At 37.9% G+C, this 27,732-nt stretch overlaps 1 protein-coding gene across 3 annotated transcripts in view; it reads right to left on the reverse strand.

Moving 5' to 3' along the window:
- The window catches only part of LOC106074983 (fatty acid-binding protein, heart-like), an 80,019-nt gene extending 53,945 nt beyond the window's left edge, over positions 1–26,074 (reverse strand). Inside the window, exons 1-2 of one of the 3 annotated variants that reach the window (XM_056040462.1) lie at positions 25,595–26,074; positions 21,021–21,154 (exon numbers count right to left, since the gene is read on the reverse strand). In XM_056040462.1, the coding sequence (XP_055896437.1) occupies positions 21,021–21,096 (76 nt within the window). In that variant the 5' untranslated portion in view covers positions 21,097–21,154; positions 25,595–26,074. Of the gene's footprint in view, positions 1–21,020; positions 21,637–25,594 lie in introns of those variants that run through there. The other 2 variants (XM_056040461.1, XM_056040460.1) reach the window with 2 other exon arrangements.
- Positions 26,075–27,732: the final 1,658 nt, after the last annotated feature.

Genomic DNA, 27,732 nt, shown 5'->3' on the forward strand with positions numbered 1-27,732 from the left:
CAAATCCCAAAATCCCATAATCCCTACACATGGCGGTGCAGTTATGTTCTGTGAGGTCATAGAATAATTTCGTTTTACATTCAAATTCTTTGTCAGGTGCAAGTGAGTGCAATTAAATTTGAAAATCAATTTCTTTTTTGGACATGGGTAGAAGATGGAGGATGGGGGCGATATTTTATTGTAAGGAGTTTATTCATCAGTCCATACAGCAAATGTATTACGTAAAACTAGTCAGTAGTGGAGAACAGAAAAAAAATTAAACACTGGCTGCAGACTAGTACTTAAGGACGGAACAGCTGATTACATTTCACAACGTCAAAACTAATCATGAATTTGAGCTCATTTTATTTCAGCAAGGTGAAGAGCAAAAACTTGAAACTTCTGTCTTGAAAAGAATATAGACATTCAAGTTGATATCTATTTCTAGCCGCATCGTTGATTGGACTCAATCTCTACAGCACTGCGAGAGAAGCAAAGTGCTAACAGGTTTCATGTAAGAGAAGTAAAGTGCAAACACGTTTCATGTAAGAAAAGTAAAGTGCTAACATGTTTCATGTAAGAGAAGTAAAGTGCAAACACGTTTCATGTAAGAGAAGTAAAGTGCTAACACGTTTCATGCAAGAGAAGTAAAGTGCTAACACGTTTCATGCAAGAGAAGTAAAGTGCTAACATGTTTCATGTAAGAGAAGTAAAGTGCTAACATGTTTCATGTAAGAGAAGTAAAGTGCTAACATGTTTCATGTAAGAGAAGTAAAGTGCTAACATGTTTCTTGTAAGAGAAGTAAAGTGCTAACAAGTTTATTGCAAGAGAAGTAAAGTGCTAACAAGTTTCTTGAAATAAAGAGTTGTCATGTTTTTTTGTTGTTTTTTTTTGGCTCTGTGCTCATGAATCACACGAAAAAACAAACTTTTAAAAAAATTGCACACATACAAAATTGACATCGGCACTAAATCAAAACATCTGAATAAATGCATATACACCCTTCAGTGGTTGAGAAGTTCAGATATAGGGTTAGGGTTAGTCCTCAGTAGCTAGGTCGGCTGTATTTCTTTTAGAACTGTTTTAGAACTATCCCCAGGGGTTCTCTCTAATACCATCAAAACATTATTTCCATAAATCCTTTATAGGTATAGTTGTAGCCAAGACTGCCAAGCCCATAGAACCCAGTCAGAATTCACACACAATTGTTAAAGTAAAACTTTCCATTACTGAGTGTTTGATATATTCGGCTATCAAAGTCTAAAACATTTGCTTCAACTTCCAAACAGAAGTCAAGATTTCATTAAAAAAAGTTTTTTTTTTAATTTTGTAATTATTTAACGAGGAAGAAGGTAAAATACATACGTTCTGTTGTTGTGTTGTGTTGTGTTCTGATGTGCTGTGCAGTGTTGTGTTCTGATGTGTTGTGCAGTGTTGTGTTCTGATGTGTTGTACAGTGTTGTGTTCTGATGTGTTATGCAGTGTTGTGTTCTGATGTGTTGTGCAGTGTTGTGTCTGATGTGTTGTGCAGTGTTGTGTTCTGATGTGTTGTGCAGTGTTGTGTTCCGATGTGTTGTGCAGTGTTGTGTTCTGATGTGCTGTGCAGTGTTGTGTTCTGATGTGTTGTGCAGTATTGAGTTCCGATGTGTTGTGCAGTATTGTGTACCGATGTGTTGTGCAGTGTTGTGTTCCGATGTGTTTTGCAGTGTTGTGTTCTGATGTGCTGTGCAGTGTTGTGTTCTGATGTGCTGTGAAGTGTTGTGTTCTGATGTGCTGTGCAGTGTTGTGTTCCGATGTGTTGTGCAGTGTTGTGTTTTGATGTGCTGTGCAGTGTTGTGTTCTGATGTGCTGTGCAGTGTTGTGTTCTTATGTGCTGTGCAGTGTTGTGTTCTGATGTGCTATGAAGTGTTGTGTTCTGATGTGCTGTGCAGTGTTGTGTTCTGATGTGTTGTGCAGTGTTGTGTTTTGATGTGCTGTGCAGTGTTGTGTTCTTATGTGCTGTGCAGTGTTGTGTTATGATGTGCTGTGCAGTGTTGTGTTCTGATGTGCTGTGCAGTGTTGTGTTCTGATGTGCTGTGCAGTGTTGTGTTCTGATGTGCTGTGCAGTGTTGTGTTCTGATGTGCTGTGCAGTGTTGTGTTCCGATGTGTTGTGCAGTGTTGTGTTTTGATGTGTTGTGCAGTATTGAGTTCCGATGTGTTGTGCAGTATTGTGTACCGATGTGTTGTGCAGTGTTGTGTTCTGATGTGCTGTGCAGTGTTGTGTTCCGATGTGTTTTGCAGTGTTGTGTTCTGATGTGCTGTGCAGTGTTGTGTTCTGATGTGCTGTGAAGTGTTGTGTTCTGATGTGCTGTGCAGTGTTGTGTTCCGATGTGTTGTGCAGTGTTGTGTTTTGATGTGCTGTGCAGTGTTGTGTTCTGATGTGCTGTGCAGTGTTGTGTTCTTATGTGCTGTGCAGTGTTGTGTTCTGATGTGCTATGAAGTGTTGTGTTCTGATGTGCTGTGCAATGTTGTGTTCTGATGTGTTGTGCAGTGTTGTGTTTTGATGTGCTGTGCAGTGTTGTGTTCTTATGTGCTGTGCAGTGTTGTGTTATGATGTGCTGTGCAGTGTTGTGTTATGATGTGCTGTGCAGTGTTGTGTTCTGATGTGCTGTGCAGTGTTGTGTTCTGATGTGCTGTGCAGTGTTGTGTTCTGATGTGCTGTGCAGTGTTGTGTTCTGATGTGCTGTGCAGTGTTGTGTTCCGATGTGTTGTGCAGTGTTGTGTTTTGATGTGCTGTGCAGTGTTGTGTTCTGATATGCTGTGCAGTGTTGTGTTCCGATGTGTTGTGCAGTGTTGTGTTCTGATGTGCTGTGCAGTGTTGTGTTCCGATGTGTTGTGCAGTGTTGTGTTCTGATGTGCTGTGCAGTGTTGTGTTCTGATGTGTTGTGCAGTGAATTGTTGTGTATATAGTGTAGTGTTGGGTAGGGCTCTACTGTGTTAAGTTAGGCTGTGCTCAGATGCGTCGTGTTGTGTTGTGAGTTTAAAAGGTGCAATAGTATAGGCCTAATTTCAACAATTTAAAAGTCAATATGTTCTCATTTCCTTAAAAAACAATACTTAAATGCAAGAATATGAATTGTATAAAAAAATTAGTAATCTTGGGATTTTCGTTTTTTCAAATCTAAGTAATATTTAGTTGTTATTTTTTGGCATTTCTAAAAAGACCAGTTCACCGTATTCCTACGCCATTACATTTGGAAGTCATCTTTAAAGTGTTCGTTGGATGCGTCTCTTTGAAAAGGTTTCCTTTGTGATGATATCGCCATCTTTAAAGCCATGCTGAAACCAAGGGAGATAATCTCAAAAAAACAAACTTGCTCCATAGCATTTCTTACTAAACATTGTTAATAGATGTGGAGTTTTAAGATTTATCTAGCTAGCATTGAATTGAACTTCGATTGTGTGAACTATTTTTTTTTTTAAATAACGTAAGGGGGAATAACGTATGCCAAAGGCAGGTTTTTTTTTGTGAGCTGAAAGGTGGTCGACGTATCACGTAACGGAGGGTGCCCCACTGAAAGACCAGCTTAGGCGCCAACTTGCTTTTAACTGACATAGAAGACATCACCCGGTTGCCGGCGGCTTCAGAACGAGACAGCTGTAGGTCACTCACTAAGACCGCGGGATGTACATTTGAGACCAAAAGAAAATCCACTGCTGAAGACGGCGAAACGAAAATCTAAATCGACCACCGGCGACAAGGGTTATGCCTGCGCTAGGTGTGACAAAATATGTAGGTCACAGCTGGGGCTGCGCAGCCACGGGAAATACTACATTCCTCATTAATCTTCGGACACGAAGACAAGCCTTATTATTATTATTGTAAAATTAAATAAAAATGTTGGATAAAAATATTCTAGAAATATTAGACCTATCCTTCATTTTTTATAAAATAAAATAAGTAACAATATAATAATGGAATGCAGGCTACCATATCAATAGGATATACATACTCCTATGTGCTATAATAGTCCTATATAAACATTATTTCTATTTGCTTAAGCTATGACCAGATATTGGCGAGCAGCATTGAGTCAATGACAATGAACACGCGTCTCAGAACTACTAGCGTCATGCAGTCATTCAAACGCACCAATCAATCAGTGACACTATTGTTGAGACCAAAACAAACTCCCTGGCTATCGATTCGGTCTCGTTCATTTCGTTATTTGAATACTCGGAATACGATTTTAATAAAACAACAATTAAGTTTGATAGAAGATAAATAAATAAGATGATACGTGGAGATAAGAAAATAGAACTAACAAACATTGATTGTAGTGAAAGGCAATGTTGAAAAGGTTTAGTATTTTTTAAATTCATTACATTTCAAAAGCTCACTTCAACTCTTTCAACAGTTTCCAGTTGACGAGGATGTCGTGTGGCCAGTAAAACTAATGGAGTCCTTTACTCCTACTTGTAAAATGAGAACAATAACATCCTAGGATTTGAACTCTGGTTTCATTTACTTTCCAGCATGGCGGCAGCACCTTCATTCTCCAAGCAAACATCGAAGAACTGTTCTTGAAGTCTACGTTCAATAAAACTGGTCCAATAGCATATACCAAAGGGATATATACGAGACCAATCGTTAGAATAGGCCTCTATAGGGCTCTCTAGCCACAAGACAGAAGTACTGCTCCACGAGACATAGCCGTCTTACGACTGAAGGAGGCTAACGCTTTTCTATTATTTGTCTTACACCCTCCACCTCCATCTAAAACATGTTGAACCTGAAGGAATCGTTTATTTTAAAACTCAACCTCTGAGGGTTTTGTTTAGTAAGACTATAAATAAGGGACGGATATAGACTTGATAACGCCCTAAGCGATTTGAGATTTGGAGACTTCAATAAATATAGATATTTTATGTCATTGCCAAATACGATTTTAAAATACCTAGATAAACTGATATACAACTAAAAGATATTATATCTATAGTGAAAGACATACAAACGTAAAATCATTATTATTCATAATAAGTTTGGACGTTGTCGGCAGCCATCAAGAAAGTTAGATAGAGCTCAATGCTCTTTCTGGTCTAGCCTATAGATCAATTCTGCACTGCTAGAACTAGCCGGTCCCGTCAATTCTCTGGTAATTTCGTTTTTCAAAGCTTTTAGCTGCACGCATGCTTTGATCATTGACTTTACGGCCAACATCCCCGCACATACTTTGTGGTGCATGTCTAGTCGGTGCATTGTTTAGAGATTGAATAAATATTAGTCGTCGCTCAGTCTCTCTACATCCCTCGTTATTTATTGCGTATTATCAAAACATCATCATAAGCATAAGATATCGTTTAACCTATTACAACAGTCGGCTAAGTCAGTGTAGCACTTGGCGACCCATAGCTTCAGAAATTTCTCTTTTCAGAAACCAAAAAAAAAAAAAAAAAAGGGGGGGGATATCGTCTGCTCTTCCTGCCTTCACTCGGTGATAGCCCTTGTTCTAAGGAACTGCATCTGAGATTTTGGGCGGAGTTATTTCCCCTGTTTTTCCTCTTTACTTTGAACAACTCCGTTACTTTAAGATGGAGCTGTTTGGGGATGTATTACAAAGGTCAGGGTTTAGTGGGGGAGCCACTTAAAGACACGTGAAGAAAGGGAGCTGACTCTAATTTACTGAGCATATATTTGTATTAGCGTGCTGGATAAACATCAACACATCAAAGTCTAAACACAAACAAAAGTTGAGTGTTAGGTTACAGGTTGTTAGTGGAAGTTCGCTGCTGGTTCATAGGTCACATCATGTAAGGTCCACTTGTTTCTCTCAGTGATAACGAGGGTGTCACGTGGCTACCACAATGATCCACCGTTTTTGGGGAACTGGATGTAGTCCTAAAAATTTTCCTGTAGAAATATTGGACAACGAACGGGATGTCCACAGTTCAAAACCTCGACGCTTCACAAGTCTCCTATTATGTCCTAGGTATGTCAAGAGACGTCCTAACGTTTGACAATTGTCAACTCTCAACAGTTAACTCACTAGTAAGCCCGAATAGCAGTCGCCAGACACATGAACACAAACAGTGTATATTCGTAGTACTTTGTACATAGGATCATTAGTTCAGACAATACATAAGATTTCTTTTTGGGGGGGGGGGAGTGAAATAATTAAAAGTTGATTTTGAACCCTGCTTCGATATTCTCGAACTCCGTGCTCTATCTCTTGACCAAAGATCTCAGTGTATTGCAAAGAGAAGATCAAAGTAACTCAAATTTTCTGTAAAATATATACTGTGTAAAGTTGTGTACAGAATAGTATATCTCTGAGGACAAAATTGCAGATTGTTCTAAGAATTATTTCCCTTTGAAGTTTGCAAGATTATCGTTTCTAAATATTGAGATGGTGTACTAGTGTGTATTGGTCAAAAAGAGGAGCGAGTTCTTTAGATAAGCACACAAGTGGGTAATTAAATAGGTTTCAGATTATCTCAACTTTTAAAGTGTGAGAGAAAAAAAAAACAAAATTCCTTTCAGTCTTCAGTTCAAGTCAATCTTCAGTTCACACCCCCCCCCCCCCCCGTGTGAACATTACTCACTCACACGTCGTGTTTTATTGCACTAGTTACAACAGCGTGAGTACACCACAGGGTCACAGTCTATAACTCACACCCAGTCATCTCTACCCCCGCCCCCCTCCTCTCTGACCCTCTTTCTGCATCTTTCCCTTCGCCTGCATTCCCGTTTGTGTCACTTCCACCTCCAGCAAGGGGCGGTAACACTACCACAGAGATACCCAGACATCATTTCTCTCCCTTCGAAAACTAAACAAAAAAAAAAAACTAAAAAAAAAAAAAAGCAGCAAAATAATAAAGAGAACGTGCTTTTTATTTTTTCCTTCTAGACCTGCACCTTTTTTTTTTTCTTTGAAGAAAGAGGAATTGTGGGAGACGAACTCCAATGTTCTTGTCTTCCCTGTGTATCCAATGTTTATTTATACCCAGATACATGTTCTTATTTGTGTAACTGATCAGCCGAAGATTTCATCTATAGATCAAATGTCTACATCCACATTGACATGCGCAGATGTGTTCAACGTCCGCTTTCTTTCTGTTTGACCAATCAGGGAATTCCCAATGACGCAACGAATATCTAGATTTGTAAAACATTTCTCTGACAGAGAGAGAGAAAGAGACAGAGAGATAGAGATCCATTCTAATGGACTGAGGATGATCTGTAAAACACATGAATGACTTGACGTGTTCAGGACCCACTCGAAGGGGGGCCCCGAAGCGGAATTTTTTTTGTTAACGCATTACATTATGGATATTCATTTCTGGTCTATGATTCTTACGAATTTCATTTAGACAGCACCGCCTCACAAAACATGTTATGTATGTGGGTGGGGGGGGGGGCAACATGTTTCTTTCAGAATTACAATTTTATCCACTTCTTCGTTACGAGTTTTGTAAACTTCTATGATCTCTACATGACACACTCGCTGTTTAGAATTAGTTCAAGTGTTTAGTTTTACATTGTTGACATTGTACGTCATTACAAACACTTCACTTTGAACATTTCTACGTGCTTACAAACACTTCACTTTGAACATTTCTACGTCCTTACAAACACTTCATTTTGAACATTTCTACGTCCTTACAAACACTTCACTTTGAACATTTCTACGTCCTTACAAACACTTCACTTTGAACATTTCTACGTCCTTACAAACACTTCACTTTGAACATTTCTACGTTATTACAAACACTTCACTTTGAACATTTCTACGTCATTACAAACACTTCACTTTGAACATTTCTACATTATTACAAACACTTCACTTTGAACATTTCTACGTCCTTACAAACACTTCAATTTGAACATTTCTACGTCCTTACAAACACTTCACTTTGAACATTTCTACGTCCTTACAAACACTTCACTTTGAACATTTCTACGTCCTTACAAACACTTCAATTTGAACATTTCTACGTCCTTACAAACACTTCACTTTGAACATTTCTACGTCCTTACAAACACTTCCCTGAACATTTCTACGTCCTTACAAACACTTCAATTTGAACATTTCTACGTCCTTACAAACACTTCACTTTGAACATTTCTACGTCCTTACAAACACTTCAATTTGAACATTTCTACGTCCTTACAAACACTTCAATTTGAACATTTCTACGTCCTTACAAACACTTCACTTTGAACATTTCTATCTTCAACATGTTCAATGGACAGACAAAACCAAATGTTTGTTGTGACATCATGTGCTCCTCTAAAAGTTGATTTATAAAAGTCTGAAGTTTTTTTGTTTTTGTTTTGTTTTTTTTGTTCAATTCTCTGTGACTGACAGACTGACGTACCATAAAATGACACTTCCAGCCAATGTGTTGTTCCAAGAGTTGAGGTGAAGCTCGACATTTAAATTTAACGTTGAAAGTTTTAAGAATGTTGAAAATAAAACTATTTTTGTAAAGTTGTAGAACAACGAGTGGAGCTAAATAGTAGAGTAGAGTTTAAATTGTGTTTGAATGACACAAGGTAGTGGTAGGCAATGCTCTGTTCATTGGCCAAATTTCATCCACAAAATGTTTTTGAATCATTACATCAAACACCGGCATATAAGAATTACAAACAACACAAAACGTGACTTGTTTGTATAAAGCTTATACAACGAAGAGATGAAGTGTTCTAGGATACAGCGTGACATATTACCTGACCTCTGTGACCTCTTAAACGTGACAGATGACCTTTTGTACAAGAACTCAGGATGACCTTTTGTACAACAACTCAGGATGACCTGTTGTACCAGAACTCAGGATGACCTGTAGTACCAGAACTCAGGATGACCTGTTGTACAAGAACTCAGGATGACCTGTTGTACAAGAACTCAAGATGACCTGTTGTACAAGAACTCAGGATGACCTGTTGTACCAGAACTCAGGATGACCTGTTGTACAAGAACTCAGGATGACCTGTAGTACACTTCTAGAAAAACATTACTGGATGTTATTGAGAAACAATTTTCTATAACGATAATCAAAACATAATAGATGAGAAATGTACTAAAGCTTCGTGTCACACTATTTAGAGTAGACGTTAATCTAAGACAAAAAAGTTGAACCTACAATAACAGCTAGTGATCCTGAGAAACCTGAACATGGCGTCGAGTAGAACCTCGCTTTACTTCCAACTCTTGACGTCACTAAATTTTCTTCTTCATTTTTTTTTTCAGCCTCGAGCTTGTCAGAGCCAATTAGAAGTGATGCGCCACAAATAGGTACGTTAGTTTAAAGCATGTCGTAAAATGAACGTCTGCCATACAGAACTTATTATTGGCTTAGTGGCTCTGACGACCCAGACAGAATGTTATGTTAACCTTGTAACAGAAACCAGCCAAAGGAGAAAATATATTTTCTTGGTAAAATATAGAATAAAAGTAAGGCCACGTTATAATTAAAATTTACGCATTTTTATAATTTAAATTTAGTTTTTTTTTTTTTTCAAACAGGTTTTCTAAGCATTTTAAAAAGCATGAATGTGTGAGATACAAAACGTTTTGGGCCATTAACGTTTGTGAAGTGCATAAGAAGACACTAAGCAACCAGTTGAGGACCTTTGGAAGTGCATAAGAAGACATTAAGCAACCAGTCGAGGACCTCTGGAAGTGCATAAGAAGACATTAAGCAACCAGTCGAGGACCTCTGGAAGTGCATAAGAAGACATTAAGCAACCAGTCGAGGACCTCTGGAAGTGCATTCAAGGCTATCTTAGAAACATTATAGAAAATCATATACCAATTAAATACTCATTCAACAAAGTAAATAAATGCTGGTTTAATACTGAATTTTAGAATCTTTGCAAACAGAAAAAAAAAACCTATATAGAAAATTTAAAGAAACTCAACAGTAGTTAAACAGAAAGAGTTTATAAAAAGTATATTAAAATTAAACACCTAACCCAAAAAGTAAGCAGACAGCTACAGAGGGAATACATAACAATGTCATATCTAAGGATAACAATAAGTCTAAGAAAATGGAAACAACATGAGTAGCACCATTAAAAGGGGATGATAACTTAACATATAATGATAATGCATTTAAAGCTAACTGCCTGAGCCAGCCAATCACTGCATTGCACAGATTACTAGAGATAGATTGTCAGGCTTGTAACTTAATTACTAACACGTATAATATCAAAAGGGTCTCAGGTATAATCGTAACGCATAAACAGTAAGTATAAACGTAACAATACATAATCGACAAATGCAAGGTATTATCATAACGATACATAATGTATAAACGTTAAAGGGTGACCTGTACAAGTATGCCAGACTGAAACAATACTATTTCGCAGTAAAAGGATTGACCACAAATAACCAGAATTCAATTCCATGTCATGTTCTAAAGTTTTCCATCGTATCGTTTAATAGTTTAATAATGTTTAATAGGCTCATGTTTAATAGGCTCATCAGTTACACGAGAATTGTTTTTAATGACAATAAATCGTTTGTGTACTTCACTGATTCACTTCCATAGGGTCAAGCTATTTAGTGGACTACAATGAAGCACAAAACTCAACACAGTGGTTAAACCACTTTAGCTAGGAGACATTCTAATTGCCTCCCCCTGAACATGTACAGCAGCAATGTTTCCTCCAGCAGACTGAGTGTAGCTACCAGGGCATTCCTTGCATAGTGCCATTTAATTGGCAGACATAGCATGCATAGTTTACTAACAACACACTTTGCATGTGGAGACCAGGTCAACCGCCTCTGTAGAGCTACAACTCCGATCACAGGTTGGGATAGATTTAGTCTGCGAATGTACGGAAACACTTTCTTAGAATAGATAATCGCAGGCTACCTGCGGTAAGGTTTGGGCTGAGAGCTTCTAAAACAAATGTTGAATATAAACATTAATTAATTAATTATTGGGCCCTATAGAATAAGAATGTCATTTTTTAATATTTTCATTTGAAGACAATATTTGTATGGAGAAACCTATTATCCTAAAACGACTGAACAAATAGGTTCCACAGTGGACTTTTTAGTATCGTGGTATGATATATTCTAAGAGCTTATTTTTTGTAGCACACAATAAATGAAGCTCTAGATCAACTGCAAGACATTAAGATATTTGGAAAATTATAGCCTAATTCGTTTTATGTAGTTGTTAGTAACCCAGGGCCGGTCTTAAGCCACTGAAACCTATGCGGCCGCAGTGGGCCCCGCGCTTTCATAGGCCCAGCGCGATGCGAATTCTAGGTTTAAATTATTAAAGGGTTCCTGGAATTCTCCTGAAATTATAAAATATAAGAAAAAGTCATGAAAATGTCACGAGATTATTAAAATCTTCTGAAAACTGATGCGAATCTTAAAACAGACAAAATTGTCATTTCGATGTGTCATTCAATATGGAAAACGCCAATCCTACTCGCGATAAAAAGAAAAAGGCATTGTCAGCTTTCATTTAATAAATTGTGATAATAAGCCGAATTTTAACCAAAACAAGAACTTAATTTACTTCAATAGTCACTAGCATACAAATATAGATATAAATCTATCTCGACCTCTTATAAAAAAAAAAAAAAAGCGATATTTTGCGAGTCGATAGTAAGTCTAAAAGACAGATCTGAATGTTTATCGGCTTTTTGTTGGAAAACTACTATCTACTGTAGATGGGTTGTAAAGTTAATTTGACAATGATTTTGCAATTAGTAAAGTATGAATAAAATGCAAGGACAAATTTATTTTCTAATACAAAATCTTAATTTTCACTTATTATCCTTATCACAACCCAAATTAGGCCCCGATCCATCCGTTTCGCATAGGGCCCCGCAACCTGTAGGACCGGCCCTGTAATAACCTATGGAGAAACCTATCCTAAAATGACTGAACCAATAGGTGCTACGGTCATGAAGGCCAGTCTATTTCTACAAAGTGTATATCAACTCACTCTGTCTCTTTGTCTTTCTAGTACAGATTTTGTACACGTTATTTCTCTTATTCCCAGTCTAGGATCAAGTTGAAACTTTGCACATTTCATTCTTCCGAACAAAACAAGAATCAATCGAACAAAACTAGAATCAATCGAACAAAACTAGAATCAATCGAACAAAACTAGAATCAATCGAACAAAACTAGAATCAATCGAACAAAACTAGAATCAATCGAACAAAACTAGAATCAATCGAACAAAACTGGAATCAATCGAACAAAACTAGAATCAATCGAACAAAAAAAACAATTATTAACTTAACAGTGGTAATTAATTACTTTTGTTTTAGAGCAAAAGGGAATAAAATATTACAGTATTGAGACATATGGCTGTAAGTGTGGAGTTTTTCTCCTTAGATAAGCTTAAAGTATTTTTGGTATTATGCTTGTTAGTGTCAATTGCCTAATAAATAATACTTTTATTATTCCAATATCAAAGCAGTATCGATATGTCGTGTTGTGGTGAGGAGACAATGATCCAAAAATTGAAATGAAACCAAAAAAGTTTCTGGTGTAAAATTGTGTATACACAGAGGCAGCTGTGCTACCTATCTCTGATATCTTAGTTGCTACCAATTCATTCGGCTTCTTTAAATATGGTGTGATTTTAAGCTAGTTATTTAAATATTTATGAATTCAAGCTTAGTGTATATGTGGTAGCATATATAAGGCCAAACTTAATTGTGACAACCTGGTCGTACTTTGGATGTAATTGAACATTCATAGTCATCTTCAGGTTTAAAAAAATGAGATGTAAAGGACAGATGAAAAGAAAGACTAAGTAGGCGACAAAAGTACCGTCAGACATTGCTTTCAAACACAGGAAATATCCCAGGATGCACTCTCAGGGTAGAAATAATGGAAAATCCTTTGTCATACATAGACACGCACACACACACACTGATTCATTACACACACACTGAGACGTACCACTGACTCTAGGACGTAACACACACACCCTGAAACGTAACACAGGCTCTGAGACATAACAGAAACTCTGGGACACATGTAACCATATATCACGGAGTTTTGTCTACAATTATACTAACTTGTACAGCACAAAAACTGCATAGGTCACAGCTCCTACCTTACCCCCCACCCCCCAGTTCCCTGTTCCAGTCTTGGTTAATGTACAAAGCTTTCCATTATTCCACAAGCTTAATACATCTGTCTTTCATTAGCCAGATTTTTGCACATTTTCCAGGTAACTCTATTTCCCGTAGTCCTTGCGTAAGACTCGTTTGTATATGTCTGAAAAACCTTCAACAATTTTTGACAAAAATCTCAATTAACGTCTGAGGAAAAGGGTTCAAGTACTTAGAAGAAGAGAAATGAAGATGTTTGGCATTAGGAAACAGTTTGGAGAATACACTCGTGGCATTATTTTTATCCACTTTCAATGGTCGAGATTAGAATAAATTGCAATCTGATCTGAACTCGAGTTATCATTCTGTTTAAAATATGAAGTTTATCTGGCAGTAGATATATCTACATTTAGATAGTAAATTTATAGCGAAAAACGTGATAATAAGTCAGTGTTTGTAGTTTCCTGACAACAGAACTAAACTAAACACTTTATTTAAAGTTTCTACCTCGAAGTAAAACTTCCAAGATAAAGGTAGCACATAAGATGCCCTGACCAGGCCTCCACAAGGTGGAGCACATAAGGTGCCCTGACCAGCCCTCCACAAGGTGGAGCACATAAGGTGCCTTGACCAGGCTCCACAAGGTGGAGCACATAAGGTGCCTTGACCAGGCTCCACAAGGTGGAGCACATAGGGTGCCTTGACCAGGCTCCACAAGGTGGAAGCCTGAACAAACTATTATTGGAGATGTACATCCATGGCGGAAAGACTATATATAACTAGCTTGTTGGAGTCTCCGGTGTACAAAAAAAGTGTCGCTAAGCTATAAGGTATGTGATACATTTGTCTGGACTTTTTAGTACCGCAGAATGAACTTTTCAAACAGATTATTCTGTGTAGCACTCATTTCCAGAATGGATGAAGCACTAGATCCACAGCCAGACATTGAGATATTAGGAAAATTATAGGCCGAGTCGTTGTATTTAGTTGGCAACAGAGACGTTCAATTTAGCGTCCTTGACATTGTTTAATTTATTGTGAAAAGAACCAGGCTAGGCCATTGTCCCGTTGGCTCATAGTTTGCCCCGCAGCATGGAGAAAACAACAAAAATCAGTCGTGACGAGTCTGGGAAGCCACCAGCTCTTGGCCTATATGGTGACATACGTGCGTTGTGGGGACTACCATACAATTTTTGTCCAGGGCTTTCGTAAGGGAGGCTTTGAGCCTCTGAAACCCTAAATCAAAAAATGAAGATAACAATGATTTTAAAAAATAAGATAAATCATTATAATTTTTAAAAAAGTTACCTCCCCTGAAGTTTTTCATCGAAAATTGGTGTAAGATTTTGAAAAATCTGCTTGTATAGATAATTTTTAAAATTAGATGGTTCATTTTCGGAAAAGAAAAAATTAGCCGTACCATCAGAACTTTGAATGATCTAAAATATCATGATGTCCGATTTTCGTTTTCTCTTCTAGTTTCTGAGATCTAAACGGGACGAACGGACGCACGGAAAGACGGACGGACGGAAAGACAGGCCACACAAAACTAATAGCGTCTTTTCCCTTTCGGGAGCCGCTAAAAATGACTAATTGTCTTATTTTTAATTGATTCATGTTTAGTTTTAACTTGATTCGAGAAAAGGTGCGGGAGAAATAATACAACTATCTAAAGGGATTAAACCCTACATATTTAGCCACATCAGTGGCTTAAGAATTACTTTCCCTTGCTGGTATACAAAAAATCATTAATTTCTAGTAAATAATCGACTGGGAGCGTGGTGGTTGAGTGGTTAAGTGCTTGGTTTATCTGGGGTCCTGGGTTAGAATCTCTTGGTTTATCTGGGGTCCTGGGTTAGAATCTCTTGGTTTATCTGGGGTCCTGGGTTAGAACCTCTTGGTTTATCTGGGGTCTTGGGTTAGAATCTCGGTCGAGTCTGGGATTTTAAACTTCGGGATTTTTAAGGCGCCCCTGAGTCCAGTCCACCCAACATAAATGGGTACCTGGCTTGAGTTGGGGAAAGTAGAAGCAGTTGGTCGTTGATACACCCAAAGATTGCTTGTGATGAATGTTTCCTACATGTATAGAACACACTCAGTAGAATAATAGGCTTTCGTTAGTCTGTTCTCTAAAGAGGTGGATACAACAGTACGAGGTATCAGATACAAAGTCCTTTGAAAATATCTAGCTCAGGATTAGTTGAGTCGGTTAAATTAGGTCAGGATATGTTAGGTCTGTTTCATAAGGTCACGATATGCTAAGTCTGCCCAGTTAGGTCAGGTTTGTTGAGTCTGTCCAATAAGTTTAGATTTTGTTGAGTCTGTCCAGTTAGGTCACGTTATGTTGAGTAGGTCACGCCGGAAATTGCGGTGTTTCTTCTTTGTCCAGGGAAATAAAGCACCTACTAGAAAGATTATTAGTTTGGGCGTTAGAGAAATTAAACTTTTGATCAGAGTAATCTAGGGTTGAGTCTTTTCTAAAATGATGAAACTTGTTCATAACCTATTTCTTTCTCTCTCTCTCTTTGTGTTTCCACTCTTTATTGGTTTTTTTTTTGTTTTATCTTCCTTCTATCTCTCTCTTTCTTTCTCCTTCTCTCCCTGTCTCACTTTCTCTTTCTCTCTTTTTCATACTCTCTATCACTTTTTTCTTTTTTCATTCTCTCTCTTTTCTTGGTCTCTCTATCACTTTTTCTTTTTTCATTCTCTCTCTTTTCTTGGTCTCTATCACTTTTATTTTCTCCCTCATTTTCTTTCTTTTTGTTTTCTTTTCTTCATCTTTTCTTTTCCTCTCTCTCTCTTTCTTCCTGTCTCTCTCTTTCTTCCTGTCACTCGCTTTCTATTCCTCTCATTTTTCTTTTTTCTCTCTGTCTCTGTCTCTCTCTCTCTTTTATCATGGATTTCTCTAACTCTTCTTCTATGTAAGTTTTATTTTCTCTCCAACTTTTTCTTTCTCTTTTCTCTTTCTTTCCTTCTCTCTTCTTCTCCAACTCTCTCTCTCTCTCTCTCTCTCTGTTTTTCTCTCACTATCTCTTATATCTCTCTCTCTCTCTCTTTCAAAGCGCTTTCCATCCACTTATTAAAAAAAAAATCTTTCCCTTGTAAGGCTCCTTTTCCTTGTTGAAGTCTTGTAAATGTTTCCAACAAAACAAATCAACCTGATTGGCTGGCCAGAAAATGTAGCCTACTGATTTTTTTATTTGATTTTTTTCTTAATCTAAAAAAAATGTAACTAAATTTAAATCATCGTCACGTGAGTTAACACGTGTAAATTGTCAAACATCTACAACTGGTCTACTAGAGGCGTATCCTTGCTTTTGTTTGAGAAAGTCTGTATGCTGTAGACCGGAGGATTTCCAGCTACCCGTCGCCTCAGCGTGGCCCTCCGGTGGAAACATCCAGAGGTGGATCTGGACAGGCTAAGAACGAGTAGCGAACCAGGCCTTCTAGCAGATCTCCCTGGGTGAGCTTTTGTTTTTTTTATCTCACTCGGGGTGGGGATGGAACAAGTAACCTGCAACCCAGTCCAAAAAGTCCGCCACGCCGTTCCACAAAGGGGGCCGTCATCAGTGTCCCGTGGGCTGGAGTGGCGGTCCCTACACGGAATAAGTGGCGGTTACAGTATAGGAATATGAGACAAGCTCCCCGCAGTTAGCGCTGTTCCCGGCCACTTATAGCGAGTGGGCCAGGACCGGTTACGGTGCGCTGTGTACACGGCACGGCCCGGTTTTACCAGTCAGTCAACCGATGTGGCCGCCTACCGTTGGGTGCCCTCAGACAGGACAGGGGTGAAGAGCCCCATGTCCAGGCCTGGTGGTTGGATAAAAGCCTTTCTAACCATCAACGGGATAATGGCGCCTCCGGCGCCGATTCCCTACTGGACTTCATCGAAGGTATGCTGTAGATACAGGAGTATGAATATTTTTTATTTAAAATGAGATTTTCAAATGCACTTTGTACTTCATGTTATGACAAAATTCTCATGTTTCTAAATTGTCTCCTACTGCGTGTGAGTTTGTATCACTAGGTATAAATGACCCGCAGGGGCCGCCAACGAGTTAGCGTGAAACACAAACGCACAATTTTATGGTTGTAAAAAAAAAAAAAGCGGGGGGGGGGGGGGAAGCCAAAACAGAACAAAATGTTTGAGACCCTTAACCCCCCCCCCTGCATACCACACAGCTCACAACAAGATATATGATAGACTCTGCTGATGGCTCTTTGAACTTACACAGAGCGAAATTGATTTTTAAAAAGTAGTGTCTCTGTTCAGTCCACACATAGTACTTTGGGTTCAGCCTTTTGTTTACCTCTATGTTTATCTATTGGATCTATTGGTTCCAAGTTTGTTCTTCTAGAGACGTAGCTTCTTCTTTTCTTTGCCCCTTGTTTTCACCTACACTTCACCTTTAGAAAGTAATTTGTTCACCCACCCCCCTCCCAGTGTGTAAAGTTGATGACCTGGGTTAGAGTGATTCCCAAACCATAGGTCAAATACATTTATATATTTTTATTTTTTAAAAGTTGAGGATGATGTTTGGAAACATTACACATAAAACGATAATAAAAAGATGTGGGTTCACTACATTATAAACAAACCTACATTATAAACAAACCTACATTATAAACAAACCTACATTATAAACAAAACTACATTATAAACAAAACTACATTATAAACAAAACTACATTATAAACAAAACTACATTATAAACAAAACTACATTATAAACAAAACTACATTATAAACAAAACTACATTATAAACAAAACCACATTATCTTTCATAGAATTTCGTTTTTTATACAATTCGATTCTATGCCATGACTCCTCATCATTGTTAGGTGCTGATTGTAGTAGTCAGATCGTTACAGCGAGGTCCTTTTGGTGATTATAAAGTTAATTCAGTGAGGCCCTGCTTCCACAAAGTCAAATCAGTAAGGTCCTTTATGTAATCACACAGTCATTCAGTGAGGTCCTGTTACCACACAGTCAATTCAGTAAGGACCTTTTTTGTAATCACACAGTCATTCAGTGAGATCCTGTTAGTTGCCACGCAGTCAACTCAGTGAGGTCCTGTTTGTGATCAGATATTCTTACTTTAAGCACAATACAAAAACCTCGCTGTGATTGTTTATGTTTATTCGAATGCTTTAAGAGCTTTTCATATTTAGATCTATTTATATCCAAACAATAACAACCAAATAAAGAGCTAATGTTTGATGTTTCATAACTTCAATCTTTGCTAGAACAGCTGTGTGATATCTCTATTGGAAAATGTACTTAAAGACTAACGTCGTAAAACAATTTGATTATCAACACAGTCGTGGGTGTACAGCTTCGATTATGCTGTTATCATTTTGAGTATTTGATCTAACTGTGACCTGATCATAGACATAAATAAATATAGACTGGCCGATTAAAGAGTTTTATGAAACGAAAATTTGTAACTTGCAATTGTGTGTACTTTATTATACAGCATTTATGAGCAGTATAAAAGTTAAGTATTCATATCTATTTCAGCCGTAACCTATATAAGTATTACAATATTTTCACTAGTGTTTTTTTTTAATCTCTCAGCGTGAAGAACAAGCAATTTTTCATAATTCGAAAATCCGAATATAATAGATATACATGATTTCAAGTTATATGAAGTTACTTCCTTTTTCCAGTCTATATTTATTTATGTCTATGGACCTGATCAACCACCAGTGACTCATTTTTGACGCAATTGTCAACAGGAAGAAGACCAACGAACCAACCACGGAGAATTATGCTTTTGTCAGTCTTAGCAAGAAACCTTTTAAAACAAATTTAGGATCGAATGAAATGTGTAATATAAATACGCTTCCATTTCTATTTTAACATATTTTATAACTTTTTTTTCCTGCTTATTTTCGGCATTTAGATGTGTAGTGTTTTCTATCATGTCAACTAAATAATTTCTCCCAGCACAGGCCTAGCTACTTCCATCACATAGACCAGTGTTTCACACACGTTTTTTCTTAATGCAACACTTCACACATTCTGAGTATTTAGAGGAACACTTTGATTATTTTTTTTAGAGAGATTAATTTACTAGTTAATTATTCCAGTAGTTCGTGGAACACTTATTCAGGCGTCTGGAACAATAGGGTTACAGTTACACTCATGTAACCAACAATTCAGCTAAAAGTTTCTGTCAAAATGTACCCCTAAAATATGTTACAAATATACAACACATAGTTGTTATACATATACAAACGTAAAATGTTCCAAATATCAGAGTATCAGATAGAAGACCATCCCGGTATATAAGACATCGATGTTCCAGTTAGACAAGAAGTCACTATCAACACATGGTTCCTAAAGTGGCTGTTTTAAGGAAGGACTATGAGGGAGCTTCCCCGGTGTGCTCGGCCTTGAGATACTAGCAATTGGGATGTATCAAATTTACATCCGCTTGAATCCCAAACATAACAGTTTGTTTAGACATGCTGCTGGGGGGAGGTTTCCATGGGGCTAGTGTTCCATTAGTGTTTGAATCAACTCTAACAACAGTTACAAAGAAGAAGAATGCAAAGTTAGACGACTTATTGAGTGACTTATTGGATAGGTGACACTAGCTCAAACAATAACAACAATTAAATAACTAAAGATGTCTTTTTTTTTTTCGATAATAGAAAGCTGTTACTGGGATTTCCTGTTGGTAAAACTATGACATTAGTCAGAAAAGAAACCTGGTGCTGAAAATGCATATGAAATAGTAGAGCCTGTGTTCTAGAAGCTACAAAGTTTGACACTTCAACTAAAAGCAGCAAGGTCACATGACATTTCTGGAAGACAGCTGAAGTAGAAATACGTTTTGATTTGGCATCAAACTTTGTGGAGCGACTGCCCTTCCTTACTCCACACAAGTTTGAGACTTTTTACAAAGTTTTATTTCAGGAGAGGGGAGAGGAGGCATAACAAAATGGCGACTAAAACAGTGATGGAAAACAAAAAGTTTTTAAAACATGCGGTTTGATTTTTGGATGAAACAAATTGTATGTGATATGAGATACTAATTGTCCTAAAAGTGTTTGTGATATGAGATACTAATTGTCCTAAAAGTGTTTGTGATATGAGATACTCATTGTCCTAAAAGTGTTTGTGATATGAGATACTAATTGTCCTAAAAGTGTTTGTGATATGAGATACTAATTGTCCTAAAAGTGTTTGTGATATGAGATACTCATTGTCCTAAAAGTGTTTGTGATATGAGATACTAATTGTCCTAAAAGTGTTTGTGATATGAGATACTAATTGTCCTAAAAGTGTTTGTGATATGAGATACTCATTGTCCTAAAAGTGTTTGTGATATGAGATACTAATTGTCCTAAAAGTGTTTGCGATATGAGATACTAATTGTCCTAAAAGTGTTTGTGATATGAGATACTAATTGTCCTAAAAGTGTTTGTGATATGAGATACTAATTGTCCTAAAAGTGTTTGTGATATGAGATACTAATTGTCCTAAAAGTGTTTGTGATATGAGATACTAATTGTCCTAAAAGTGTTTGTGATATGAGATACTAATTGTCCTAAAAGTGTTTGTGATATGAGATACTAATTGTCCTAAAAGTGTTTGTGATATGAGATACTAATTGTCCTAAAAGTGTTTGTGATATGAGATACTAATTGTCCTAAAAGTGTTTGTGATATGAGATACTAATTGTCCTAAAAGTGTTTGTGATATGAGATACTAATTGTCCTAAAAGTGTTTGTGATATGAGATACTAATTGTCCTAAAAGTGTTTGTGATATGAGATACTAATTGTCCTAAAAGTGTTTGTGATATGAGATAATAATTGTCCTAAAAGTGTTTGTGAAATGAGATAATAATTGTCCTAAAAGTGTTTGTGATATGAATTGTCCTAAAAGTGTAAGACCTGACTAAGTACTCACCCAGTGCGTCTGCTAGACAGTACAGTACTAAGTACTCACCAAGTGCGTCTGCTAGACAAGCAAAACTTTCTTTCTTTTCCTCCAGCCATCTCCCAATGAAATGATCCAGTGCCATGGAGGTGCTGTTGCTCGCGCGAGACTTCTGCTCCTTCCCGGAATGTGTGGCTCTAGGTCTGGAAGAAGTGTTGGACGGTAAGGTCAAGGTTGTTAGAGAAATAGATAGTAGTAACAAAACACAGACTAATGCACGCGCAATGATTGCACCCATTGGAGAAGATCTACAAGTCGACAAAAAATTACTGCACTCGGTAATGGGTCAAAATAAAACTCTGTATATATATGTATGTCTCCCTCAGTCACCGTATAACTATATTAATTCATCGCTATATATCTTTTTAGAATCACAAATCTTCATGAAGTCCGTTAGAAATAGAAACTCGATTCTAGAATTATAAAATTCAATCTCGGGTGTAGATGTCCAATAAGAAGTGAACAGTCTTGTCTCTGTCAGTGTCTACGTTTAGTTCAAGCTGGCTGATAATACCGTGTACAAATTGACTAGAAACAAAGGAGTTGTCAGTTGGTTGTGTAGAAAGTGCAGGTAAATGTCATGAGACACTCGCTAGACAATTTATCAAGTAAACATAAGGTCTCATGAGACTTCTTTTGGTTTCGTGCGTGTGTGTGTGTGTGTTGCCATGAATGGTCCTAACACAAATGTGCTCAAAACAAATGTCACAATGAGAGGAAGGACGTTAGCTAAAACTGGTTTTTTTTTTAAAGGTAGAGATGAATGTCTTGTTTTTACACAACTTTGTTATGTCTGTCTGTACATTAATTGTGTCTGTCTGTCTGTACATTAATTGTGTCTGACGGGTGCGAGAGAACTTTTTAGTCTAGTCTGCGTTGTTTTGCTGTAAGGTCATAAATAATAATAAACGAAAAGTCAAAGGTCAACGCCTTATAATTGTCGTCTGGGGTGGACCGCGCCGTCTCCGCCCTCTCTGCACTATGACGCCGGCAGTTCTCACAGACTTGCAACCTCCAGGGGTATCAGAGCGAGCGGATCATTTTATAATGAGCCCATGATGGTCGTAAATCAGAGCATGAGTGTGTGAGCATTCCAAGTATGTGGGACTTGTTCCCATGTCGTCTGCTAACAATGCATGACGCCGTGCATACCTCCCACTCATCCCTGGTCGTGGTATTGTTCCCTGGGGTAGTGTTCATTCACGTACAGTCTCCCACACGTACAGTGAGATGTCTGGGAGTCGATGACATTCATTGGTGCGCACTGCACTGGGAATCACGTGACCTGTGCCGTTAGGACGATGACGTGTAAGTGGTCACGTTCAGTCATGGCGTGGATAGGATGGAGCCACAGGACAAAACTGTTAGGCATTGAGAATAAATCTGATTTAGGTTGACTGAGTTGTTAGCTTCAGACGCCTCTTCGAGAAGAAAATTACTAACTACCTGCCTTCATGACAACGGGGTATGTCGGCAGGAAGAAATTTAACTTAGAGCATCAGGATAGCAGGGTATGGGAATAGGAAGAATTTTAACTTTGGACCATCAGGACAGTATGAAGAGTTACTGCTTAGGACCATCAGGACATTTTCAAGAGTTATGGCTTAGGACCTTCAGGACAGTGTGAAGAGTTACTGCTTAGGACCATCAGGACATTTTCAAGAGTTATGGCTTAGGACCTTCAGGACAGTATGAAGAGTTACTGCCATCACGACATTTTGGTGGGAAGCGTGGTCGAGAGGCTAAGTGCGCTTGAACTTGGCTTGGCTTGGCTACGAGGTTCGACACCCGACTCGGGCAGAGTTGTGTTTACTGAGCGCCTAAAGGCAGCACGGAAAACCAACTCCTAGATACCCCCCCCCCCCCCACTGCTAATATTATAGTTGACACCAAAAAGACATTCATATGGATATAAAATAGTGTATTAATTAGAAACATAGTTTACGAAAAACTATTCCATAACAATTAAGAAAAGTTTAGGTATTCTATGTAGTAGAACCTTAAAATGACATTAATAGGCTTAAGTGTAACTGATATAGAAAACAAGGTTACAAAAGACAGTCTTTGTAGCCAGCACAACGACCAACCGCCTTTACTTTTCCCCAACTAATGTCAGGAGCTATGTAGACTCAGAAAACTCACAAACTCAAAATCGGCCCCCGAAGTAAAATGTTTTACATAATTCAGATAATCCTTCAGAGTTGAAGATACTTTACTTCCTAGTCCAAACCTCCCGCAGGACAACGGGGGATGGGAGCAGGCAGGGTTTGACCGTCGATAAATCCGAACGACAGTCCAGCGCGCAAACCGTAGGCTTCAATATTTTCAGAAATAACATCCGAATGAAATTATATCAAAGACAAATGAGAAATAAGAATGGAGAAAGAAGGTTAACGGATCTTGTGTAGTGCCCCAACGATCCCTCAGATCAAAGTATAGGTGAAAGTGAATGTAAAGTTAGATGTGAACCTGGCCTAACTAGTTTCACTTTCAGACTTTGTGGTCTATAGGGCAGATGATGTAAAGTTCATCTGTTTTTGTGGCCTACGGCTAACGAGGGTGTCATGTAGCCAGCACAACGACCAACCGCCTTTACTTTTCCCCAACTAATGTCAGGAGCTAGGTAGACTCAGAAGTTCAAAATCCCAGTCTTCACCAGGATTCGCACCCGGGACCCTCGGTTCGGAATAAATAAAGTAATTGTTTTGAAAAGGCTCAATCACATATTCGAATCCTCAAAAAAAAAAAAAATAATAATAATGATATTTATTACAAAGTGAGCTTACAAAGATATTCTATGCCTGTATAAAAGCTTATAGTTGTATAATCTATATAGACCTATTGTTTTACATCATCCTCTTTCTATTGGAATAGAGAAGCCATATAAGCATGATGTCATGTCCTGAATATGTAGAAATGAACTCGAAGTTGTTGTAGATGAAGTACAATACTTATAGTTGCTTTGAACAATGGATCTCAAACATTTTACATTGTTTGAATGTATTTTCTTTCAATGCACTGTTTGTGTTTGGTTCACTTAAGTGTTAGATAATGTGATCCTTTAGAAGTGTTTAAAAAATATATTTTTAAGTTTCTACTTTTGACTAATTGTAGCTAGAACTAAAAGACACGACCACATGACAGAACATACTACACTCGGAGCTGGAGTCTAGTCAGGCTGACACAAGGGAGGTCACCTGGTACCTGTTGTAGTCCGCTGAATCGTACTGTTTACCTGTCCCTCCTAGCAGTGTCTTAGTGTGAAGTGTAAAGCTATACACCGGCCTCTAGCAGTGTCTTAGTGTGAATTGTGAAGCTATACACCGGTCTCTAGCAGTGTCTTATTATGAATTGTAAAGCTATACCCCGGGCTCTAGCAGTGTCTTAGTGTGAATTGTAAATCTATACACCGGCCTCTAGCAGTGTCTTATCATGAATTGTAAAGCTATACACCGGCCTCTAGCAGTGTCTTATTGTGAATTGTAGTGTGAATTGTAAATCTATACCCCGGGCTCTAGCAGTGTCTTAGTGTGAATTGTAGTGTGAATTGTAAATCTATACCCCGGGCTCTAGCAGTGTCTTTGCGTGAATTGTAAATCTCTACACCGGTTCGCCCTCCTGTGCAATGCACATCTTATCCTACTAGATGTTAGTTTGTTCTCCATGCCTGATAACGGTCCTCACCTCCCGTACAGTTTATCTTAATGGGAGTTTGTGAACATTAAACACAAGACAAGAAGACATAGAAGATGCAGGTGTAAGATAGTTACAGCGTTTGTTGAACAGTGCTGAGCGCGTTTTGAAGGGGCAGAAGAGATGTGTACGACCACTGTCTCCTTTTTAGAAAGATACATTCTTTAATAGAGAGCTCTAATGTTACGCTAATAGCCTTATAGTCTAATTGTCTATAGGCAAACAGTTAAGGATATTAGCATTATAGTCTAGTTGTTTATAGGCAAACCGTTGAAGCAATTAGCGCTGTGGGTCTCTAGGCAATCATTTGTTTTAAAATGATGACTTTCCAGAAGCAATTTAAAATTAATAAGTTGTACAAGGGATTTTTTGTTGTTGTTAAGCGCTCATAATTTCATGAAATGAAAAGGAAATTAAAAAAATAAAAGCAAAGCGAAAGTTACCTTTCAATTTAGATTTATAGATTCAATAATCAAACTCTAGTTTCAGGATGGAATTCTTAAAGTTACATTGGATGGGTACTTGAGGGTGGAATTCTTAAAGTTACATTGGATGGGTACTTGAGGATGGAATTCTTAAAGTTACATTGGATGGCTACTTTGATATTGTACACAAATGAACTTAATGAGCCATTCAGTTTGTTGCTGCAGTTGAATCTATCAAGACACATCGTCTTAGTTAATACAGTTCATAGCAAACCTTTGCTCACCCACCCAGAGTACAGTAAATAAGCTCTGGAACTAGTTCACCGTAAAGAGAAGGCATCGCATATAATTAAATTCTAAAAAAACACACAAAAATACAAAACAGTCTAACAAAAGTATCGTTCTATAACTGAGACATAAGCTAAGACTTGAATGTTAGAAACAAATCTACGTGAGACAACGTACCAGCCTACTCACCTACTCAATATGTGTCTCTGACCACTACAGTTGGTAACACTGATCAACAGTTGACAACACTGATCAACAGTTGACTCTTATCACTCGGCCTTGACTACCACGTGGAAATCACAGCAGACTTGAGAATCAGCTATCTCTTGTGCTTATATACTTTCTTGCAGTTGATAACTTTGCATAAATTAGCATAAATTTATCCATAGAACTCCAAGCACGTGCCTCTGTTGTACTCAATTCAAAAGAAAACAATTCGAATAAACAAAATAAAATTGATTAAAAAAAACTAACAATGTTCCAGAGACAATGTTTGGTCTGGACCTAGTTCGGACCGTGGTCGAGATATTTTGTCAAGTTCCTGATCTATTTATGGATAGCACCCGATCTATTTAAAGATACCCACTAATGGATGACTCCGTAAACAGTTAATTATCCCCAACTCCTCGCCCGCTCTTCAAACCACGCTGTGAGAGAGGCGGCCGCGGGATGCAGTCGCTATGCTGCTATTGGCACGACTTTGAACACACAAAAAAAAAAAAAAAAAAAAAGCTTACTCTTCCCCCCCCCCCCATTCCTTTTCGATCATCTCCCTTTCCTATTTTTTCCTTTTTATTTTTTTTTTACTCCTACATACAAATAATGAGGAAATCTTTCATACCCCTGGGGAAGAAGGGAGGTAAAACCTATTAAAGTTAGAAATAAATGTTAGTTAAACGGTTTCAATTGAAATGGAGGTAAAGGTTGAAGGTTCGTAGCTGGTAATGTAGCCTCTGAAGAACGACGTCACAGTGGTGGGCCGACGGTAACCACGGTATCGTGTGACCAGTACAACAATGTATTGTTGCAAGTTCCATTATGGAGTAGATGTGAAGCTCATCTGTTTCGGTTGTCCATACTTAAGATGCTTTGTGAGTAAACCAAGGACAGGAAATACAGTGACTAATTATAAAGTCTAGCCTCCAACAATTTGAAAGGGAATTGCACGTTTTAGGACTAGATGCTTTATAATCAGCCCATAAATTATTTATTTTATGGGACCGATAATAGGTAGTTCTTTAGTTCTTCTGTTCACCTGTTTAGATTGATTACCTAAGTAGAGCTATGTCAATGGGAGCATAAAAAAACATGCTAGTAGACTGGATATAAATCAAGGCTTGCTAACTGACGTATAGTACATTTCAAGAACGGATCTCTAGAGTGTCAAATGGTGGCTCTGTGGCCATCAGGCTCTGATAGAGACCTGGCTAAACTTTAGGAGAGAATAAGAAAATGGTCGTTAATGACCACACGACAACTTCGATAACAGATGTTTCAATGAGAATCTTTACTTAGATAGGCTGCTTTTAAAAGAAAAACGGACATGTCATGGAATACGTCGACTGGCCGATCCAGTGCCGGAGGGCCCCCAGGCTGGCGAAATTTTTAAAACAAAATCACACACATTTTGAACACAATATTAATTGTTCTTACGAATATATACTTATTATTTACACTTTTAGCAATTTTTGTATATATGCCACCCCCCTAGCTGTTCAAGAGGAGGGACACCAGCGTATTTTCCCCCCAAAGGTTCAGAAACACTGCTCTAAATTTATCCGTATATTACAATACCTCTATGCAAGTCACTTATCCATGGAGAAACTGGGGTGGGTAGGCGGGCGCTGATGTCAAAAACGGCTCCAGCGATTTTCCTACAATTTAACAGTTGATGCATTGGAGGGGGGGGGCACCCCGAATTGATATACCCTACCCCCTGTGGGACAGGGGAGTGGATCTTTGTGACTGATTTTAGCGGTCCCTGAAAGGGGAAAAGACGCTATTAGTTTTGTGTGGAATGTCTGTCCGTCCATCCGTCCCGTTTAGATCTTGTAAACTAGAAAAGATAGTGAAAATCCGACATTATGATATTTCAGACCTCTCAAAGTTCTGATGCAACGGCTACTTTTTTCTTTTCTGAAAGTGAAAAATTAAATTTTTAAAATCAACTATGCAAACAGTTATTCATAAAAATAAAACCATTTTTACAACTATTCAAAAATAGTATCAAACACAGGAGTCTATTTAGTAAGGGGCCCAATGGCCGCAAACACACGGAACACATTTATACTAACGGTTTTAGATTTTTTGTCAAA

Source organism: Biomphalaria glabrata, chromosome 9, assembly GCF_947242115.1.
Source record: "Biomphalaria glabrata chromosome 9, xgBioGlab47.1, whole genome shotgun sequence".
Lineage (NCBI taxonomy): Eukaryota > Metazoa > Mollusca > Gastropoda > Planorbidae > Biomphalaria > Biomphalaria glabrata.